The sequence below is a fragment of the Diabrotica undecimpunctata genome, chromosome 6 (assembly GCF_040954645.1).
Source record: "Diabrotica undecimpunctata isolate CICGRU chromosome 6, icDiaUnde3, whole genome shotgun sequence".
Lineage (NCBI taxonomy): Eukaryota > Metazoa > Arthropoda > Insecta > Coleoptera > Chrysomelidae > Diabrotica > Diabrotica undecimpunctata.
The window spans coordinates 147,308,125-147,325,589 of record NC_092808.1 but is presented as its reverse complement, the minus strand read 5'-3'; the positions used below and the strand labels follow the sequence as shown (position 1 = coordinate 147,325,589).

Below are 17,465 nucleotides of genomic sequence, written 5' to 3'. Positions count from 1 at the left end.
AGAAAAAGCCAGATCCATATCCACTAAAATGAAGAGAGTGTTCTGCGGAAGAGATTTGAGCCTTGAAATGAAACTTCGCCTGTTGAGATGTTACGTACTTTCTGTGTTGTTCTACAGAATGGAGTCATGGACATTGAAAAAGATTAATACCAAAAAATTAGAGGCATTTGAACTGTGGATGTATCGCAGAATCCTGAGAATATCATGGACCGAGAGAGTCACAAATGTCGAGGTCTTGAGAAGAATGAATAAAGAAAAGGAAGTCATATTTACGATAAAAAACGAAAACTGCAATACTTGGGACACATTACAAGAGGCGAAAGATATGAACTGCTTCGAATAATTATGCAAGGGAAAATAGCAGGAAAAAGGTCCATAGGAAGAAGACGAAACTCCTGGCTAAAGAATCTACGGGAATGGTATAGCTGTAGCAGCAACGAATTGTTTCGGTCAGCAGTTTCGAAAATACGTATAGCCCTGATGATCGCCAACCTTCGGAACGAAGATGGCACTTGAAGAAGAAGAAAAAGACGATAAAATTGAGCCGTTGAGACATGCTCCTTTAACGTGTCACCGCCATGATTGTTTTTTAATATCATTGTATTTTATTCATCACACTCTGTCATATGACTTCTTGCACGTCGCAATTGGACCAATAACAGCCGAGATATAGCAGACTGTTCGAGTGGTAATGGCGTCATGATTACTTTTTTTGCCGTCGTATCCCTTGCCTCTCTTCTTTTTAACGATATCTCATACCTTATATCGTTGTTCACACTCTTATCTCTTACACATATCGCGCATTCACCAAAATGTACTTCTCTCTCTCTCTTTCTCTCTAACACATTGATTTCCCTATGCTGATAGTCATAAGCCAGTTGTTCCTCTATTGTCATTGTTTCCAATATTCTTCAATGCTACCTTGCATTATCTTAGTATTAAAGTTCCCCATTATGACCGTTATATGTTGAGTCTTTGTTGCTTTCATCGACTCTTTTAAGGTATTATAAAACTCATTGATTTCATTTTCGTCTTTGTCTGCTGTTGAGGCATAGACCTGTATAAGGTTTATGATATTAAATTTTAATATCATAAACGTCATAAAAAAGTTTTACTTGCAATAACATTACTCGATCTGAAAGGGGAGTGTAGTTAAGCATGGAAGCATGGAATCTTTTAATTTCTTGGATACTATAATTTCAACTCCACGCCGATCAGCTCTACTATTATTTCCAGCATAGTTAAAGATTTCGCAGTTTTGAATCCGATTTTTTTCAGCCATTGGTCATTGTCTATCGCTGATATCCCATATATCTGACGTTTCATCACTTTTAATGACTTTTATAAAAATAATATAAATAATATTTTGATTTTTTCCCCGAAACTTTAGGAAATATAATGTACGCAACGTATACCTACATAAAGTGATTCTTTTAATCACTAAATTGCCATACTCACCATCAGCTCGTGCTGTCAACTTTTGTACAACAATACAACACTCATTGTATTAATTGTTTACTATTATAAACTTGGAGATGCCCACTACGTCAGATTCCCTATTAATTTTTTAATGAAGTTAACTGTACCTGTGTTTATGTTAAGGTTATACAAAGACAGCGATTTACTTCATAAAATCATGTACTTGCTTTTAGTTAATTAGAGTGTCTTCCGATGCTTATCGGGTAATTTATATCACCAATCCTGCTAATTTCCTTAGCTATTAAAACTGCCTGTCGGATGTGGATAATGAGCGAATTATAACTAATTTGTGCCAATTTCTGAATTAATCTACGACACTAGGTATCCATTCTTTAGGAACGGGACCGTTATAACGTTTTAGTCGTTAATTTAAAACGGTGTATTGGGATATTATTTAAAATTACTTATGAATTATGACTTTTATGAAGTTTAAAATAATTCCACTATTAATGTAATTATATAGAATGTAAATTTCAATCGCCGAAATAGTGGAATCACTACTGCAAAATAATAAACGACTCTACGTTTCTATGTTAGTCTTTAAACTGCTTGGTTCAGCTTGGTAGCGTACTACTAGCACTATACATTAATGATCATCTAACACAACTTTTACTAAAAGTTCATAGACGTTCAAGACTTAGCCGTCACAGCTCAAGATAAAACCTTTAACGAAATGGAACAAAAATTGGAATTTGCATTGAAGTTAATGTCCAATTATGGTAAAAAAATTGTTAAAACCGAACTCAGGTCTGCGCTATCCACTTTTAGTCCCTAGAGGCCAAACGGAAACTCAACATCACCTGAAATATCACCACGCCAGAGCATAACGACGACGACTGGACCGCTCGTTAACATGCATGTTCCATTGCGAAAAAAACCAACAAAAAAAGGTGGATGGGCACAACAGTCTTTTAACACATTCAAGTCCGCCACCATCTCTAAGGCGTTTACCCGACTTCCGCAAAAACGTCGCGACCGCCCGAAAGGCGTTTGTGTATGCACCTAATATTATAATCGTCTATTAATTTGTACGGCTAGTTTGGTTCGGTTAGTGATTTAACGAGGACATTCGATAGCAGTCCGTCTACCACGTGTTGGGTTGGTTTTTGATTGTTTATAGTTTGTATTGATTTAAGCTGCTTTTTTTCGATTAGTAAGTCTATACTAATTAATTATTTGATACAATTATGTACCTATGTATAAACAAAAGATATATAATATTATTAACTCTGACTGCTACTCTGACCAATCATATATATAAAATCATACTGAGAGCCTGAAATGAGGAACAAATCCCGGAAGAGTGGTATATTGGGATCATTTATCATTTGCTCGCTATACAAAAAGGGTGATCAATTGGAATGTAGAAACTATAGAAGAATAACCCTTCTTAATACAGCATACAAAATAATTTCAATTTTATATGGTCGCCTGAGTGCATATTCAGAGGAGCTTCTTGACGAATATCAAAGTGGTTTTAGGCCTGGTCGATCAAGACCAGATCTTTGTGCTAAGGCAAATACTGGAAAAAACCAATGAATTCAATATCGACACATACCATCTTTTCGTAGATTTTAAATCGGCCTATGATAGTGTCCTAAGAAATAAATTGTATAAAGAAATGGATGAATTCCACATTCCCGATAAACTGATAAGATTGGTTAAGTCTACAATACGTAAAGTTGTTTGCAAAGTCAAAATACGGGGCGAAGAATCACAGGCATTTGAAACGCATGTTGGGCTGCGACAAGGAGATGCACTGGCTTATCTCCTTTTCAACATAGCTCTGGAAAAGGCAGTCAGGGATGCCCAAATAGACAACAGCGGAAACATTTTTAATAAATCATCCCAAATTTTGGCATACACAGATGATGTTGACCTAGTGCCCCGCACAACACGCAAGCTAGAAAAATTGTATACCACCTTGTCAAACGCCTAAAAAAATATAGGCCTTCAAGTAAAGGAGGAGAAAACTAAGATACGGCATCAACACCCAACAATAGAGCCAGAAACATCGGCCACCAATTCACGGTTGATAACTCTACCTTTGAAGTGGTGGACAAATTCACATACTTAGGCTTCCTGATCCTATTTTGAAATTAGTAGACATATGAGAAGCAGCGACTTAAGCCAAAAAAACAAAAATAACCATATACAAAACCCTTATACAACCAATGTCGATATATGTGTTTGTCTGTGAAAATGGTGTTTGGAGAAGGAGGTACAACTACGAGATATATCACAGATATAAACATATATTTGGTGGTAAAGACGTAGTATCGCTTATAAAAATAGGAAGACTAAGATGGGCAGGACATCTGGCAAGATCACAACAGAACAACCCTCCTAAAAGAATCCTTATGTCCCAACCTGTGGAAAGTAGAAGTAGGGGTAGGTCAAAACTCAGATGGAGGGATGGTGTAGATGAGGATGGTAGAAAAATAGGCGCAGCAAACTAGCAACAATTGGCAATGGATAGAACTGACTGGCGTAATAGACCTGGGAAGGTCGAGGCTCTTTTATAGGGCTGTAGCACCAATGATGATGATGATGATATTATTAACAACAATAATTTTATAGTGTACAAAACAAATAGAAAAGATTACGTTGACCGCCCGACAGGCGTTGATCAGCATACAGAGTGCGAGTAATATAAAATAATATATCTTTTGCTTATGAAAATTATGGAAAATAAATTAGGATCTTCAAAAATGATCAAATATAATTCTAAAAAAACACCGTAAACTAACAGAAGCTGAATTATTAGCTGCTTTGGAAGAATCGGACAACGAGATAAATCCCTTTGAAAATAGTAGCGATAATCCAGATTATTTGAGCGAAAGCGATAATAAGTCCGAAGAAGACATAATTTTGCAACCTTCACAAATTCTCGGTTGTTCATCTATCCCTACAGTTTTCTCAGACATGGAGAATATTGCACAACATAATTGGAGTTTTACTGAAATTCCAAATCAAAGTTTGCCGTTTACTAAGAAAGCAGGTTTTTTGGTTGACGTAAATTTCACAAACCCTTTTGATTACTGCCAACTTCCGTGACAAATGATTTTTTTAACATGTTGTGTGAGAAGGCTACCAAACATGCTATCGATTTAATTGCTCAAAGCTTAAGAAGTAAACCAAGAATAACGTAATAGAATAAACCACTATTAGAAAAAAAATATCTGTTCAATCTACAGTGTTTTTAGTCCTTTATAGGCCACAATTGGTTCTTATTGATTTTGAGAAGCTTGCAGTTTGAGAACGCAATACTAGAGTCACAAATTTAATTGGGAAAAATTATGCCATTAATAAATTATTATAATAATACAATGATACAAATATGTTATCCCAACAGGGAATCGATGAATCGATGGTTTAGTGGAGAGGCCGTTTAAAATTTCGGCAATATATTAATGGAAAGAGGCATAAATTTGGCATTAAACTTTATTTATGTAAAGCGAGTGGTACCGCCCTCAAAATAGTGCTTTACGCTGGCTCAGCAGATCCTGTATTGTCCGGGGAAAAACACACACAAAAAGTTGTTTTAAATTTTCTAGCAGAGAAATTGGACTGAGAAAGCTTACTGAGGAGTGGTTACCAAGAAAAACGTATGTGACAGGGACCTTACGTTCAAACAGGAAAGGAAATCCCGAAGCAGTCACAAAGAAAAAACTAAAAAATGGTGAATTGGTGGTTTAATACAATTCACAAAGAAATTGTATAATTATATGGAAAGATCGTCGCGAAATAATGGCTATTTCGAGCGAATTTAATGCACGTATGAAAACCGTAATGAATCGGCGTGGTCAAGAAAAAGAAAAGCCTGTATTGGTAGATAAATATAATGAGTTTATAGCAGAAGTTGACTTTTGCGACCAGATGACATTATATTATTAATGTGAGTACAAGAACTTCATTTGGTATAAAAAGCTGGCTGTCCATATATTTCAAATAATGATGATCACATCACATTATCTTTACAAGAAAGCGAATCCTGGCAATAATGACTACCGAGTATGTATTATTGAGAAGTTATTTGCTCTTACACCACCAGAACCAGAACCATTACGAAAAATTAAGATATCACATCTTTCTGAATTTTATCCCAAATGTGAAGGAAAAAATAAAAGAGTTAACAGAAGAAGATGTCCGGTTTGTTGACAAGAAAAAAAGAGTTGACTCAATTTATTACTGCCATAATTTCCTCATCAAGCTGGACTGTGTTCATCTTCATATTTTTGTAAATTCCATTTTAATAAAATATAGTTTTGGTTACTTTTTTTTAGTTTTAGTTTCTTTTGTAAATTTGTTTAAAGATTTAATTTTTTTGTTTGTGTTTTAATTTATTGTTCTTTTTATGTTTTACTTTAAAATTTTTTGTGCTCTAATAAAATAATTTTTTTAGATTATTTGTTTGAATTTTTAGATAAAAACCCTATATTTTTGACTGAACGCCGCACAGGCGGTTCCCGACACTCAATTAGCAATAAGCTTGTCCTGTGTCTTCACCGCCCCTAAGGCGGTCTTGTTTTTTTTTGAAAAAATATACCAAAATTTAAAGTTAGTCTAGTACCCACCAGCTAAAATAAACATTACAACACTATTTAAAAAAAAAACATGCGGTAATCTGGACTTTGTCACTAATCAGTTGCGGAGTTGAATGTTTTAAGGAAACTTAGCGATAGTAAATAGGGCGCCAAACCCACAGTGCTAAGATCAACAGCACAGGTGCTATGTTTATCAACGGCGAAACGTGTAGATTTATTTTGTTCAATAATATTTGTCTTGCCAATATTTATCTCTTATTAGTGAGCTATGTCTATCTTGTAAAAAAAATATTTATCAATATATTCATAATAACTTACCTTCAGTCGTAGTATTAAACAATTGATCCGACGCAGTAGTCGACGAATTTCTATTGTCAACAACTGTCCACGTTATCAAACTTCCAGGTTTACTTGTTGTTGGCTCCTGACTATGATGTGAGTCTTCAATTTCATTCGTGGCTACGTTTCCACTGACGGTCTGTAACGTCTGCGTATTGTTTGGTTTGCTGGTCGTCATACGAACAGTTGTAGACTCGGTAGTTGTTGAAGTGGAGCTTGGTGGGGTAGAACTTGATACACGATGTGTGCTAGTTGATAATGTTGAGCTGGGAGATTTTGTTACAATTTTCTGTGTAGTGGTTCTTGAAGGCTTCGTCGTTGTTGACTTTTCAGTTGATGGTGTTACTCTCTTAGTTGGTTTTGCTGTGCTTCTGGTTGGCTTTGTGGACGTTGTTGTGGCTTTAGCAGTGCTCTGGGTTTTTTTCGTAGCAAGTGTTGGTTTAGTAGCTTTTGTTGGTTTCTGAGTTGCTCTTGTTGGAGGGCTCCTTGTGGTTTTAGTTGGTTTATTTGTAATTTCTAAATATAACATAAACATTAGTATTTAAGCAGTTTTTTTAAGAATGACATGATATATAAAATCTAAATAGATAAAATCTATACGGGGTTCGGACATCACATTCATTATTATCCAAGCGATCCTAAGGTACATACTACTAGAGTACATAGTTTGATGTATATGTTTCCAATTCATTTAAGAATGTGATTCTATAATTTGCACAATAAATTTAAAGCATAATACAAAAATGTGAATTGTTCACAGTAAATATTCATGGATGTTCCCTTTTACATAATTTTTGCAAATATTTCTGTCCTACCGAAAAAAAAATTAAGCTTTGTAAAATTAAACTATGTATATGTTTATATATGAAGCAATTAGAAGTCAGTAAACTTATGAACTAAAGTGCTCTTCATTTATAGGGGAAGGAGAAGCACATGCGAACAGAGGCACAAGTGGACAGTTGATTTTTTTTTCGTCTAGATTTCTTTTCGAGTGGTTCTAACTCACTCTTTTAGGTAAGAGGATAGTTCACAAAATATACAACACAGCAGATTTTTTTAAATGAAGAAGAGGACAGTCTAGTAAATTATATTTTTCAATCTTCGAAGTTACAATCTGGATTAACCTACATTTAAATTCAAACATATGCTCTGAAGCTTAAAAAAATACGCCAAAGTCATGGTCGGAAAATGATTGGGAATGGAATTGGGTGGATGAAAGGTTTCATGAAGCGTCACAATAATTTATCTTCGCTAAAACCGGAGTCTACGAGTCTAGCCAGAAACATTAGTTTTAATAAAGTTAACGTAGACATATGTTTTGATAACCTAGAGACAGTTTATAAAACGTACAAATTTACTAGTAATAGAATCGTGAATGTAGATGAAAGCGGAGTGAACGCTGTTCTTTAAATGCCAAAAGTGGCCGCAAATAAGGGCTGTAAGCAAGTGGGACAAGCACTTAGAGCAGAAAAAGTGAGCAAGTGACGTTTGTTGGAATAATCGTTACCAATGGATATGCTATTAGACCTGTTTATATCTTCCCACGAGTGCGATTTAAAGAGTCATTTCTGACTGGAGCTCCAGAAGGTAGCTTGGGTATTGCTTCTTCAAGTGGTTGGATGACCAGCGAGGGATTCCTCGAAGTTGTATTAAATATTAAAAAAAACATGCATGCTTCTAAGGAAAATTCTACGTTAATAGTTTTGGATAACCATAATACACATGCAACGTTAGATGTTATATTGTATTGCAGGGAAAATGGTTTAGTACTCTTAACGTTTCTTCCACACACAACACATCCTTTGCAGCCTCTAGATGTGTGTGTATGTGTGTGTATTTGGCCCTTTTAAGGGTCGTTGTCGTGCAGCATTCAACATGTATGTCTACACATCCGGGAAAAGCTATAACAATTTATGACATTGCACATCTAACAGCTCCAGTTTTTGACGAAGCATTTGATAGGAAAAAAATTATTTTTGTGTTTTTAAACACTGGTTACTATCCCTTATAAATCCCTAATAAAAATATTTTTTGCTTAGAAGATTTCGTAGGAGATGATGTTACGGAAGTCAGTGATGTATCGCAGCGAGATACCACAGATGATGATTGTCTAAATTGCAGTACACTCTCTAATTCCGAAATGCCTTCTACATCATCATCGTCAAATGTTCAACCACAAGTCAACAATAATTGTCAACCTGTCGAAAATCAAAGTTCCAAAATTATAATTATTTTCGATGTAAAACTTTCTCCGAAACAAATTCGTCCATACCTAAAGACCGTGAGAATAAGTTCTAAGAAGAAAGAAAGAAAAAAAATTCAACCATTCTGTCCGCTACGTAAAAAAAAACAAATTAGAAAATGAAGAGAAAAGGAGGAAAAAGAGAAACGTGCTCAGGAAAGAAAGGCAAGCAATATAGAAAAGAAAAAATCCAAAACTCATATTAGCAAAGTTTTTGATGAAAAGACATCAGAAAGCGAAATTGAGAATTATTTTGATGAATCAGATGATAAGTCTTATGGAAGTTGAGACTAAAGATGATAAAGATTTTGGATTGGATTTAATAATTTTTTTAAAAATGACACCGCGACAAGATTTTGTATTTCCAGATTAGAAGGATGAGAGTCATATTTCTGTAAACGATATTATGAGAAAATTGCCAGATCCCGAAAAAAAAATTGGGACAGCAAGATAAAAACTTCTTTTTTAGGTTTTCCATTAATTTTCATACGTATAAAATGGGATAATTCAATGTATTATGTTAAATAAATATTAAAAATTGCACTTATAAAAAAATGTTATTATTTTATTCCACCAAAACCTGTGTCCATGTGTGCCCCGTAGAAAATATTGTCTTGTCCACATGTGCCTCCCTTAGGACTAATTATGACATGTGGATTAATTACACCTACTTACATTGAAGAAGCAGATACTTTACCATGAATCTCATTTTGCGGTATAAAATGTTTTTTTTGAAATTTGTCCATATGTGCCCCCCTCTCCCCTATTGTCCTTATGGTACCATAACTCGCTAAAGTTCTCTAGTAGCAAAGTACCTCATTATGAAGTAATAAAAAGTCAAAAGACTTTGATTTCAAATTAAGTAAACTGCTAATCCATGATCACTGAAAGCTATTAGACGATGTTAGGAATAACCTTTTGTTCCAACAATATATTTACAATTTACCCTTAAAAAACTCTATCTTCTGCACACTTTACATAAAGAAAGCACGTTGAAATAAAAGTAGACAATTGCATAGAGATGAAGAGGATTTTATTTCAGTCCGAGCAATCACAAGTGTTCCTGACGAGAGCTAAAACCTCGAAATATGTCTAGAACAATGGTGAAGAAACAAAAGAAATTCAATCGTTTACTTTCATGTATATGTAGTATATATAAGTACATATCTTTGTTGTGAATAACTTAAAAAAATAATTAATAAAGAAACGCTTACCTAAAATCACTGGTTTTAAAGTAGTTTGAGTACTGGGTTTTACTGAGACTTTAGTTGTAGAAGCTGAAACATTCGGATATGTTGGTGTAGCGCTAGTTAAATTCGAAGGACCTATTGATGTCGTGGAAATTTGAACGGGCCTTTTGGTTATCGGTTTAATTGGCGCAGTCGATGAAGATAATGGTCGTATACTGCTTGGACTTTTTGTTGAAGCAACAGTTACTGGTTGTTTCGTTACAGGTTTACTGCTGCTTTGAACTGTAGTCATAACGGAGGGTTTGGTAGCTTCTTCTTGTATATGATTTGTATTTATCACTTGGAATGTCTGTAATTTTTCTGACAGCGTCGTGCTGGATGTGCTTGTGCTAATAGTAGTTGTTGAACTCGAAATGTTAAGTTTACTAGTTGTAGTTGAAACAGGTTTCATACTACCACTGCTGGTTACAGGTATTTTAGTAGTACTTGTACTTTTACTTCTTGTTGTCGTGCTAGTCCTTAACGTAGTCGAAGACACATTCTTCGGAGCTGACGTAATACTTGCCGTCCTCGATGTAGTACTTGATATTCGGAATGGTGGTTCTCGGTGGGGAATAATATCTGTGTCTATGTTGTTATCAATTATATCTTTAACAGGTTCTATGTGACAGCAGGAACCGAAGTAGAATCCATCTATGCAGGTACCCAAATGAGTACCGTTAGCTTTTAAACAGTCTATGGCAAACATGCAGTAACCGCTTAAGTTACTATTTCTCCTAGATATACACGGCAAATTTCGTATGTTTCTACCCGCCGTAGAACCTGCAACAAAAAAGTTTTATGTATAAAAACATTGTGATAATAAAAAATAACTGTTTAATTTAAATATAATAGTTAAATTATTAAATTCTGATTGTATGGGATCTGGATTTTCAGTTGGAAAATCAGCTGTAAAGATTGTGTAGAGAATTGGTCCCAAGACCCAACGGGTCCTAACGGAACCCCTGCATTTATGTTGTGGATGGAAGACAAACTTTCTTTTTGCATTAAATTGCCATTCTTCGAGGTATGATCTTAGTGTCGTGTATAGGGGCTGAAATATTGTTTTCTTCAGTTTGAATAGTAATCCAAGAAGATGCCAGACTTGCCAGATTGTATCTTCTCTATCACCCTATGCTTTTGTTTAGTTGGGCCGTGTTTGTGGCAAAAATCAAACTGATAATAAGGCGTAATATTATTGTTCTGTATTTTAATAGTCTGTCTGCTTGCAATGTAATCTCATGTCAAGGTTTTTTTGCAGGAAAGTAGGAAAGTAGCTTTTTGTAGTATCGAGTTTATGATTTGTGTTAGACTTACTATTACGTTTCTACGTAGATTAATATGTTGGCTGTTATCATATCATGTCCAGGCTACTTCTTTTTGTTAAGGTTTTTTTTAGACTTTTTACTTCGTTGGGATTGATTCTGAATACGATAATCAGAAAAAAACTTTACTCTGTAAAAACAGTGGCTGTAAAGAAAAAACCTTTGTATTTTCAATAAATGTCCATTGTCCATTGCAATGGACACTCACGTAAAGTGAATAATCATACAAAATTTAGCAAAAGATAATATTATTTTTGAGTTCAGTAGATCGAAATAAGCTACATAATTTTTTCTCTGATGAAAATAAATTGAGTCTGAAAGGGTTAAAAGAGATGGTTCCTTAAAAAGAAGCAATTTTTAAATAGAATTAAAATTATGTTATAACATAATAGAATAGAATAGAAATTTGCTTTATTGTCACTGAAAATTGTACAATATAATGGTTAAGCTTACAAAGCTTACAAAAAGTCAAAAAATAACAATAACAATAAAAATTTACTAAAATAACATAAATTGTCAATATCATAAAATAAAAGATAATAAAATATACAATCCATTGCAAAATTTAACGAAATTGCAAACTGCATAATAAAACCTTACGAAGTAGTTTACAAATAAGTTAAGCTGCTGCATGTGATACCCAAATATATATAAAAATACTTTGTTGCTTATACCTAAACGTACTGTAATTTCTTAGGTAGTCGTTAAGAAACTCTGCCACTGAACAATATGGTCTGTCAGATAGATAGGCTTTTGTCAATTTACGGAACTTAAGGAAAAAAGTCGTAGATTTAAGTTGCAAAGGGAGATGGTTGTATAATTTTTTTGCCGAATATAATATAGATTTCTTTACTAACTCAGTGGACGGGATCGGTAAATACACATCAAAGCTTGAATTTCTGACTGAGTAGTCATTAGTAGGTCTTGCTGGAAAAACATGTAAGTGTTTACGAACTAAGCAAACAGTTTCTAGAATATATAAAAAGGGTAAAGTTAAAGATCCCGTGATAGCTTTTGCAATGTGTTATTCTACTGAGGCCAAAAAGATACCGTATTGCTCTTTTTGTAATTTTAAAATAACATCAGGTTGGGCAGCTGTACTAGAACCCCAAAAGGAAGGTCATATCAAAGATGAGACTCGAACAAAGAAAAATATGTTATTTTGAAGGATGCTAAATTGATTTCCTTCGAAACAGACCTTATCATTTAAGGTTGCTGTCTATAAAATACCAAGAAATTTTACAGAGTCAACGATACTGATCTGGCTGTTATTAAGAAGCAAGGGTTGAAGAGCTCCTTTATAGGATAATGCTTCTGTCTTATCCACGTTTAAAAAGAGTAAATAGAGCCCAACCAGATTTTTATTTTAAGTATAACAAAAGTTATAATAGGGATGTTCACTAATTTTTAAATATTGTTAATATATATAATAATACTTTTGCCATTTATGGTGTGTTTACAGTGGTTTGTTACTAATAATAAGAACAATGAACCCTAATTCTCGTAGGAGAAAGATTCTTAAAGTACCTACTAAAAAGTTCTGTGAATTCTTCTACTGCATTTACAGGTAAGCTACCTTTTTGCTCATTATTTTTAAATTTTTAAAAAAACATAACCTCAAAAGGGTAATGTAGTGATTTGATACCAACCTTAGACTAGCAATATTATTAAATCTTTTACAACCAATATTATACGCCTTGTTTAATTTCAGAATCAAATAATACAGCAAGCAATGATGTTTTAAATGAAGAGCATATTATTAGAGATGCCTTGAGTTTTGATAATGAAGATCAGTCCGATATAGACAAAAGTTCTGATAAACTATTCGTAGTGGAAATGAAATAAGATCTGCATTACTAAAATGGGCAGATACCATCATTCCTGACAGTAACATAGAAGAAATCATACTACGGTCTTACAAATGTTACGGCCAGAATAAAAATGGTAGCATTAATACTTGTTTAAAAAAGTAAAAATTATCATCCACATTACTAAAGAGTAATACCCACATGGAGGCGGACACTGTCCATGCGCTGATAGAGCGAAAGAGAAAAAACTTAACATTTCTATTTACACGCCCTGGGACTGGCAGCAATTAGACAAACTTCAATGAAATATACCGTACGTACTATGGAACTAGAAGATTTTTAAAATTTAAGGTCTTTGTATGATGTCAAAACATCTTAAAATCCGTCTTTGATTAATAGAAAAGAGACATTAACAAACAACAAGTTCTTCTGTCAAACTGTGTTTAACTGCAAGTTAAACAAAACAGCATTGGAACTCTGTTTTTAAAAAGTAATTTTCATGACGAAAACCAGGAGATTGACCTTGTTAGGTTTCGAAGGCGACACCTTACATTGCCAAAAGATTTGCAACTGGTATCACAAAGTCCAATACTTATATCACAACAAAAGTATAACGATCTATTGGCATTACTGTCAAATAATCCTACATTTTGCCATGATTTTTATCAAAACTTAAAGCATACCTACTAGTAATACTAATAGTGACTATCCAGAAGGAGACTTGAGGATGACTGAGTGGTTTGTACCTAAAATGCCATTTTTACATACATATTTGTATTTGTAAAGGAAAATTGTATGGTTAAATAAATTTTGTCGGTAAAAGTCAAATAGGATTGTAGTTGTTATTGAATACCCCATGCTAACTCTTACAGTACAATAACTTTATTAGATGGATACAACACCATGTCCGTTAAAAGGGTTAAAAGACACAGGAACAAATTTGTTTTTGATTATAATAAATGTATTATGTAAATAACAATAAACAGAATGTTCTAGTAAAATATTGTTTCGATATCTCAATAAATAGCTGCAGCAATAATACTTTTTGGTGAAAAAAAGTTTAAAACTGCTCTCCTGTAAAGTTTTAAAAAACGAAAATAGTGTTGATTCCTTCCGCAGTACAGATATTAGCATTTATTTTTTTTTCTAACTTGCATAATAACTGCCTTTTCTAGTTTTTCCCTCTCTTTGTAGCAAACACCACTTATTTGGCTTCATTATCACTGTATAAATACTTAAAGAACTAGTTACACTTCGTAAATACGTATACACAACAAGTTGTCGATAAGACTGCTGACGTCACACACCGTAGCCTCGCTGCGAGGAGCCGTTTTTTTAGCCTCTATCAAAATTAAACTTAAGAATTGATTTATCTTAAAAAATATATATTTTTAAACAATTTCATGTTTACTATATTTTTATATAGTTTATAATCTATTGAATTTAATTGAATTTAACTATATTTAAAAATTTGTGAACATCCCTATTGCATGAAGAGTACAATATTAGAGTTATTATGGGTAATACTAGTATCGTCATCAAAAAACAATTTCCATCGATTTTTAAGTTAGTGATGTTATTCATAATAAGTAAGATAAGGAAAAGTAGAGGACCCAATATTAAACCTTGTGGTACTCCACATACAATGCTTTTATGACTATTGGATCAATTCAGATTTATCAACTGGTCTTATAAAGAATCAATTCGAGACCTTTTTTTTTAAATTAGGGAGATAGGAAATAGGATCTTGGTGTGGCAAAATAGTTGATGTTATATTTTTTCTTACATTAACGAAGTATTGATTTAGAATTTCAGGGTTTGGGAGAGAAAATGTTTGGGCGTTGTTAGTTTTATTTCGAAGATCGTTTTCTCTTCCAAAATTTTTAGAGCTTCCCAGACGATTCTGATTTAACATTTTTTAGCTGTTTTAATAAGTTTTAGATAAGTTCATCTGTACTTGGAGATATATTCAGTGACAAAGACGTTGGTAGTAAATGTCTTGGTGTACAGTAGTGAACGCATATTCTTGGCTGATATGCGGATACCCTTGGTAGTCCAGGGTTTGTGACGTTTTGACTTAATTGTAATTAAAGCAAATGCCTTATATAAGAAAACCTTTTAGGTTATGTGTAATGTTTTTACAAATAAACCTTTTGATTTTTTAAATTTTAACAAAATATGATTGTGATAATACTGAAATTACCCTCGTAAAAACGTAGTCGTCAAACATTAAAAAGCAATGAAAAGCTCGCCGCGACTACATTGCAACGAGAAAAAGCAGCAACCATGGTAATTAACCATCATACACTCGAAGCAAATCTCGATCGTGGTCGTGTTGAATAATATAGCTCGCTGCTTGGATAATTAAATACCGATTCGGAAAGACTTTCCGTAATTCTACCATTTTTCAGTAATTTTTCAAAGTTAAAAAGAGAATAAATATTTAATGAATTCCTTTGAGACATCATTTGCAAAGAAACTTTTTCGTGCTGAAATTTCTTATAAAAATTTCCTTGAAATACGGATGGCATCTAAAATTGTGTCAAGGAATTAAAAAATTTGATAAAATTTTTCATAATAATCAATTTTTATATAGTGGTGACATATTTTATATTTAAAGTAAAGTATTTATTGTATAGTAATCAAAATAATCTCTATATTAGCAAAAGTACTTCTCGTTCGCAGTCTGGCATTTTTAAAATTCCTTTATTCGTGACATGTGTGGTCCATGGTACTTGTCTGAGTCTCGGTAGAGTCCACATTTCAAACGCTTTAGTGCGGTTTAGTGTTTTGTCTTTAAGAGACCACTTCTCTGCCTCATAAAGTAAAATAGGCCAAATGTAGCACTTTACAATACGTACTCTAAGTCCAAGTGGGAGACTGAGAGCTAATACTACTACTACTAAGGATTTCCACAGTTTTCACTGTCTTCCTTTACTCAACCGTTTTCTCCAATTTTCCCTGTCATTCCAGCCTTCATCTCGCAGGGTTCTTTTCTCCATGGCCTCGTCGGTTTCATCTCTGAATGACCTTCGGGGTCTTCCTCTCTTTCTTCTTCCAATCGGGCTCCATTCTGTGATTTTGTTTATCCAGCGTCCTCTGTCCGCTCTTCTGACGTGGCCGTACCAGGATAGTCTCTTCTCCTCTATATAGTCGATTATGTCTGATTGCACTCCCATTCTCCGCTTAATCTCTGCGTTTTTAATTCTGTCTCTTTTTGTAAGTCAATTCAGCTTCTCCTCAGGAACTCCATTTCTACTGCTCTTATTCTACCTCTATTTCTCTTGTTTATTGTCCAGTTTTCGGACCCATATGTCAGGATACTTCTTGTCAGGGTATTATATATTCTCTTTTTTGTCTTTATCGTAATGTTCTTATCCCACAACACTGAGTTTAGTTGTCTTATACAGTTTCTTGTTTGTCTCAGTCTGTTATTTATATCTTCTTCTGTTGTTCCCTGGTTCGATATTATGGTTCCTAAATACTTGAATTTATCTGTTCCATTTATTTGTCTTCCCTCGTCTATCTCTAGGTTTCTCATATTCTTGTTTTCTGTTGTTAGGTATTCGGTTTTCTCTAAGTTTATTTCCATTCCGTTGTTTTTATATTCTTCTTCTAGTTTTCTAAGCATAAAGCTGAGATCTTCTTCATCTTGTGCGATGACTACTTCATCGTCGGCAAAACTTAAGGTGTATAGGTATTCGTCTCTTACTGGTATGCCCATTCCTTCGCATTTTCTCCTCCATGGTTTGAGTGTCTTTTCCAAGAATATTTTAAACAGAGTAGGGGACGTAGCACAGCCTTGTAGAAGTCCTTTTGTCGTCTTAAATGGATTGTAGGCTTTATTTCCACATTTAATAGCTACTTTGTTTTCTTTGTATAGTGCTTTAACTGCTTTTATTAGTGTTTGTCGGATTCCGAGATCATTCATTGCATTGAGAGCTAATAAGAAACTGTAAAATTTGGCAAATATTGTTCTTTCATATTTGATTCCATGTTTACTTTTTTCGTTACAGTCCCACTTTTCGTTGATTGTGGTACCTAAATCTTTAAATCACTCTATAGTAGTTTCGTCGATTATCAAGATGATATTGATTATAGACTTGTTACCATAAATTTAATTTGTGTAGCGTTGATCTTAAGCTCAAAAGGTTTATCCATGGTATTAATCCATCTAATATGTGCTAAAGATCCTCTAAAGTTGGAACTAGATTTACTGCATTGACTTTATATTCTATACAGTTTATTGGAATTCCGCTAATTTGATTAATTCGTTTATTTGATGCCATTAATAGCGCCGACTTTCTTTCTGAAGAAAATCTGAATAATTTTAAATTCGAAAGAAGGGAGATGTTTATCTAAAGCTAGAGTGTTTGGTTTATTTTTATGCGCAATAATGCGTTCGTGTAAATAGTGATGCGTCTGTCCAATATTATATCGTGATACAGTTTTTAAAATTTTATAATCTATATCTATATTATAATCTATATCTGATT

At 33.7% G+C, this 17,465-nt stretch overlaps 1 protein-coding gene across 1 annotated transcript in view; it reads right to left on the bottom strand.

The window, feature by feature from the left end:
* Np (serine protease notopleural) overlaps positions 1–17,465 on the bottom strand; it is a 133,751-nt gene that overhangs the window by 32,034 nt on the left and 84,252 nt on the right. Inside the window, exons 3-4 of the mRNA XM_072535708.1 lie at positions 9,822–10,619; positions 6,345–6,881 (exon numbers count right to left, since the gene is read on the bottom strand). Coding sequence (XP_072391809.1) covers positions 6,345–6,881; positions 9,822–10,619 — 1,335 coding nt within the window. The remainder of the gene's footprint in view (positions 1–6,344; positions 6,882–9,821; positions 10,620–17,465) is intronic.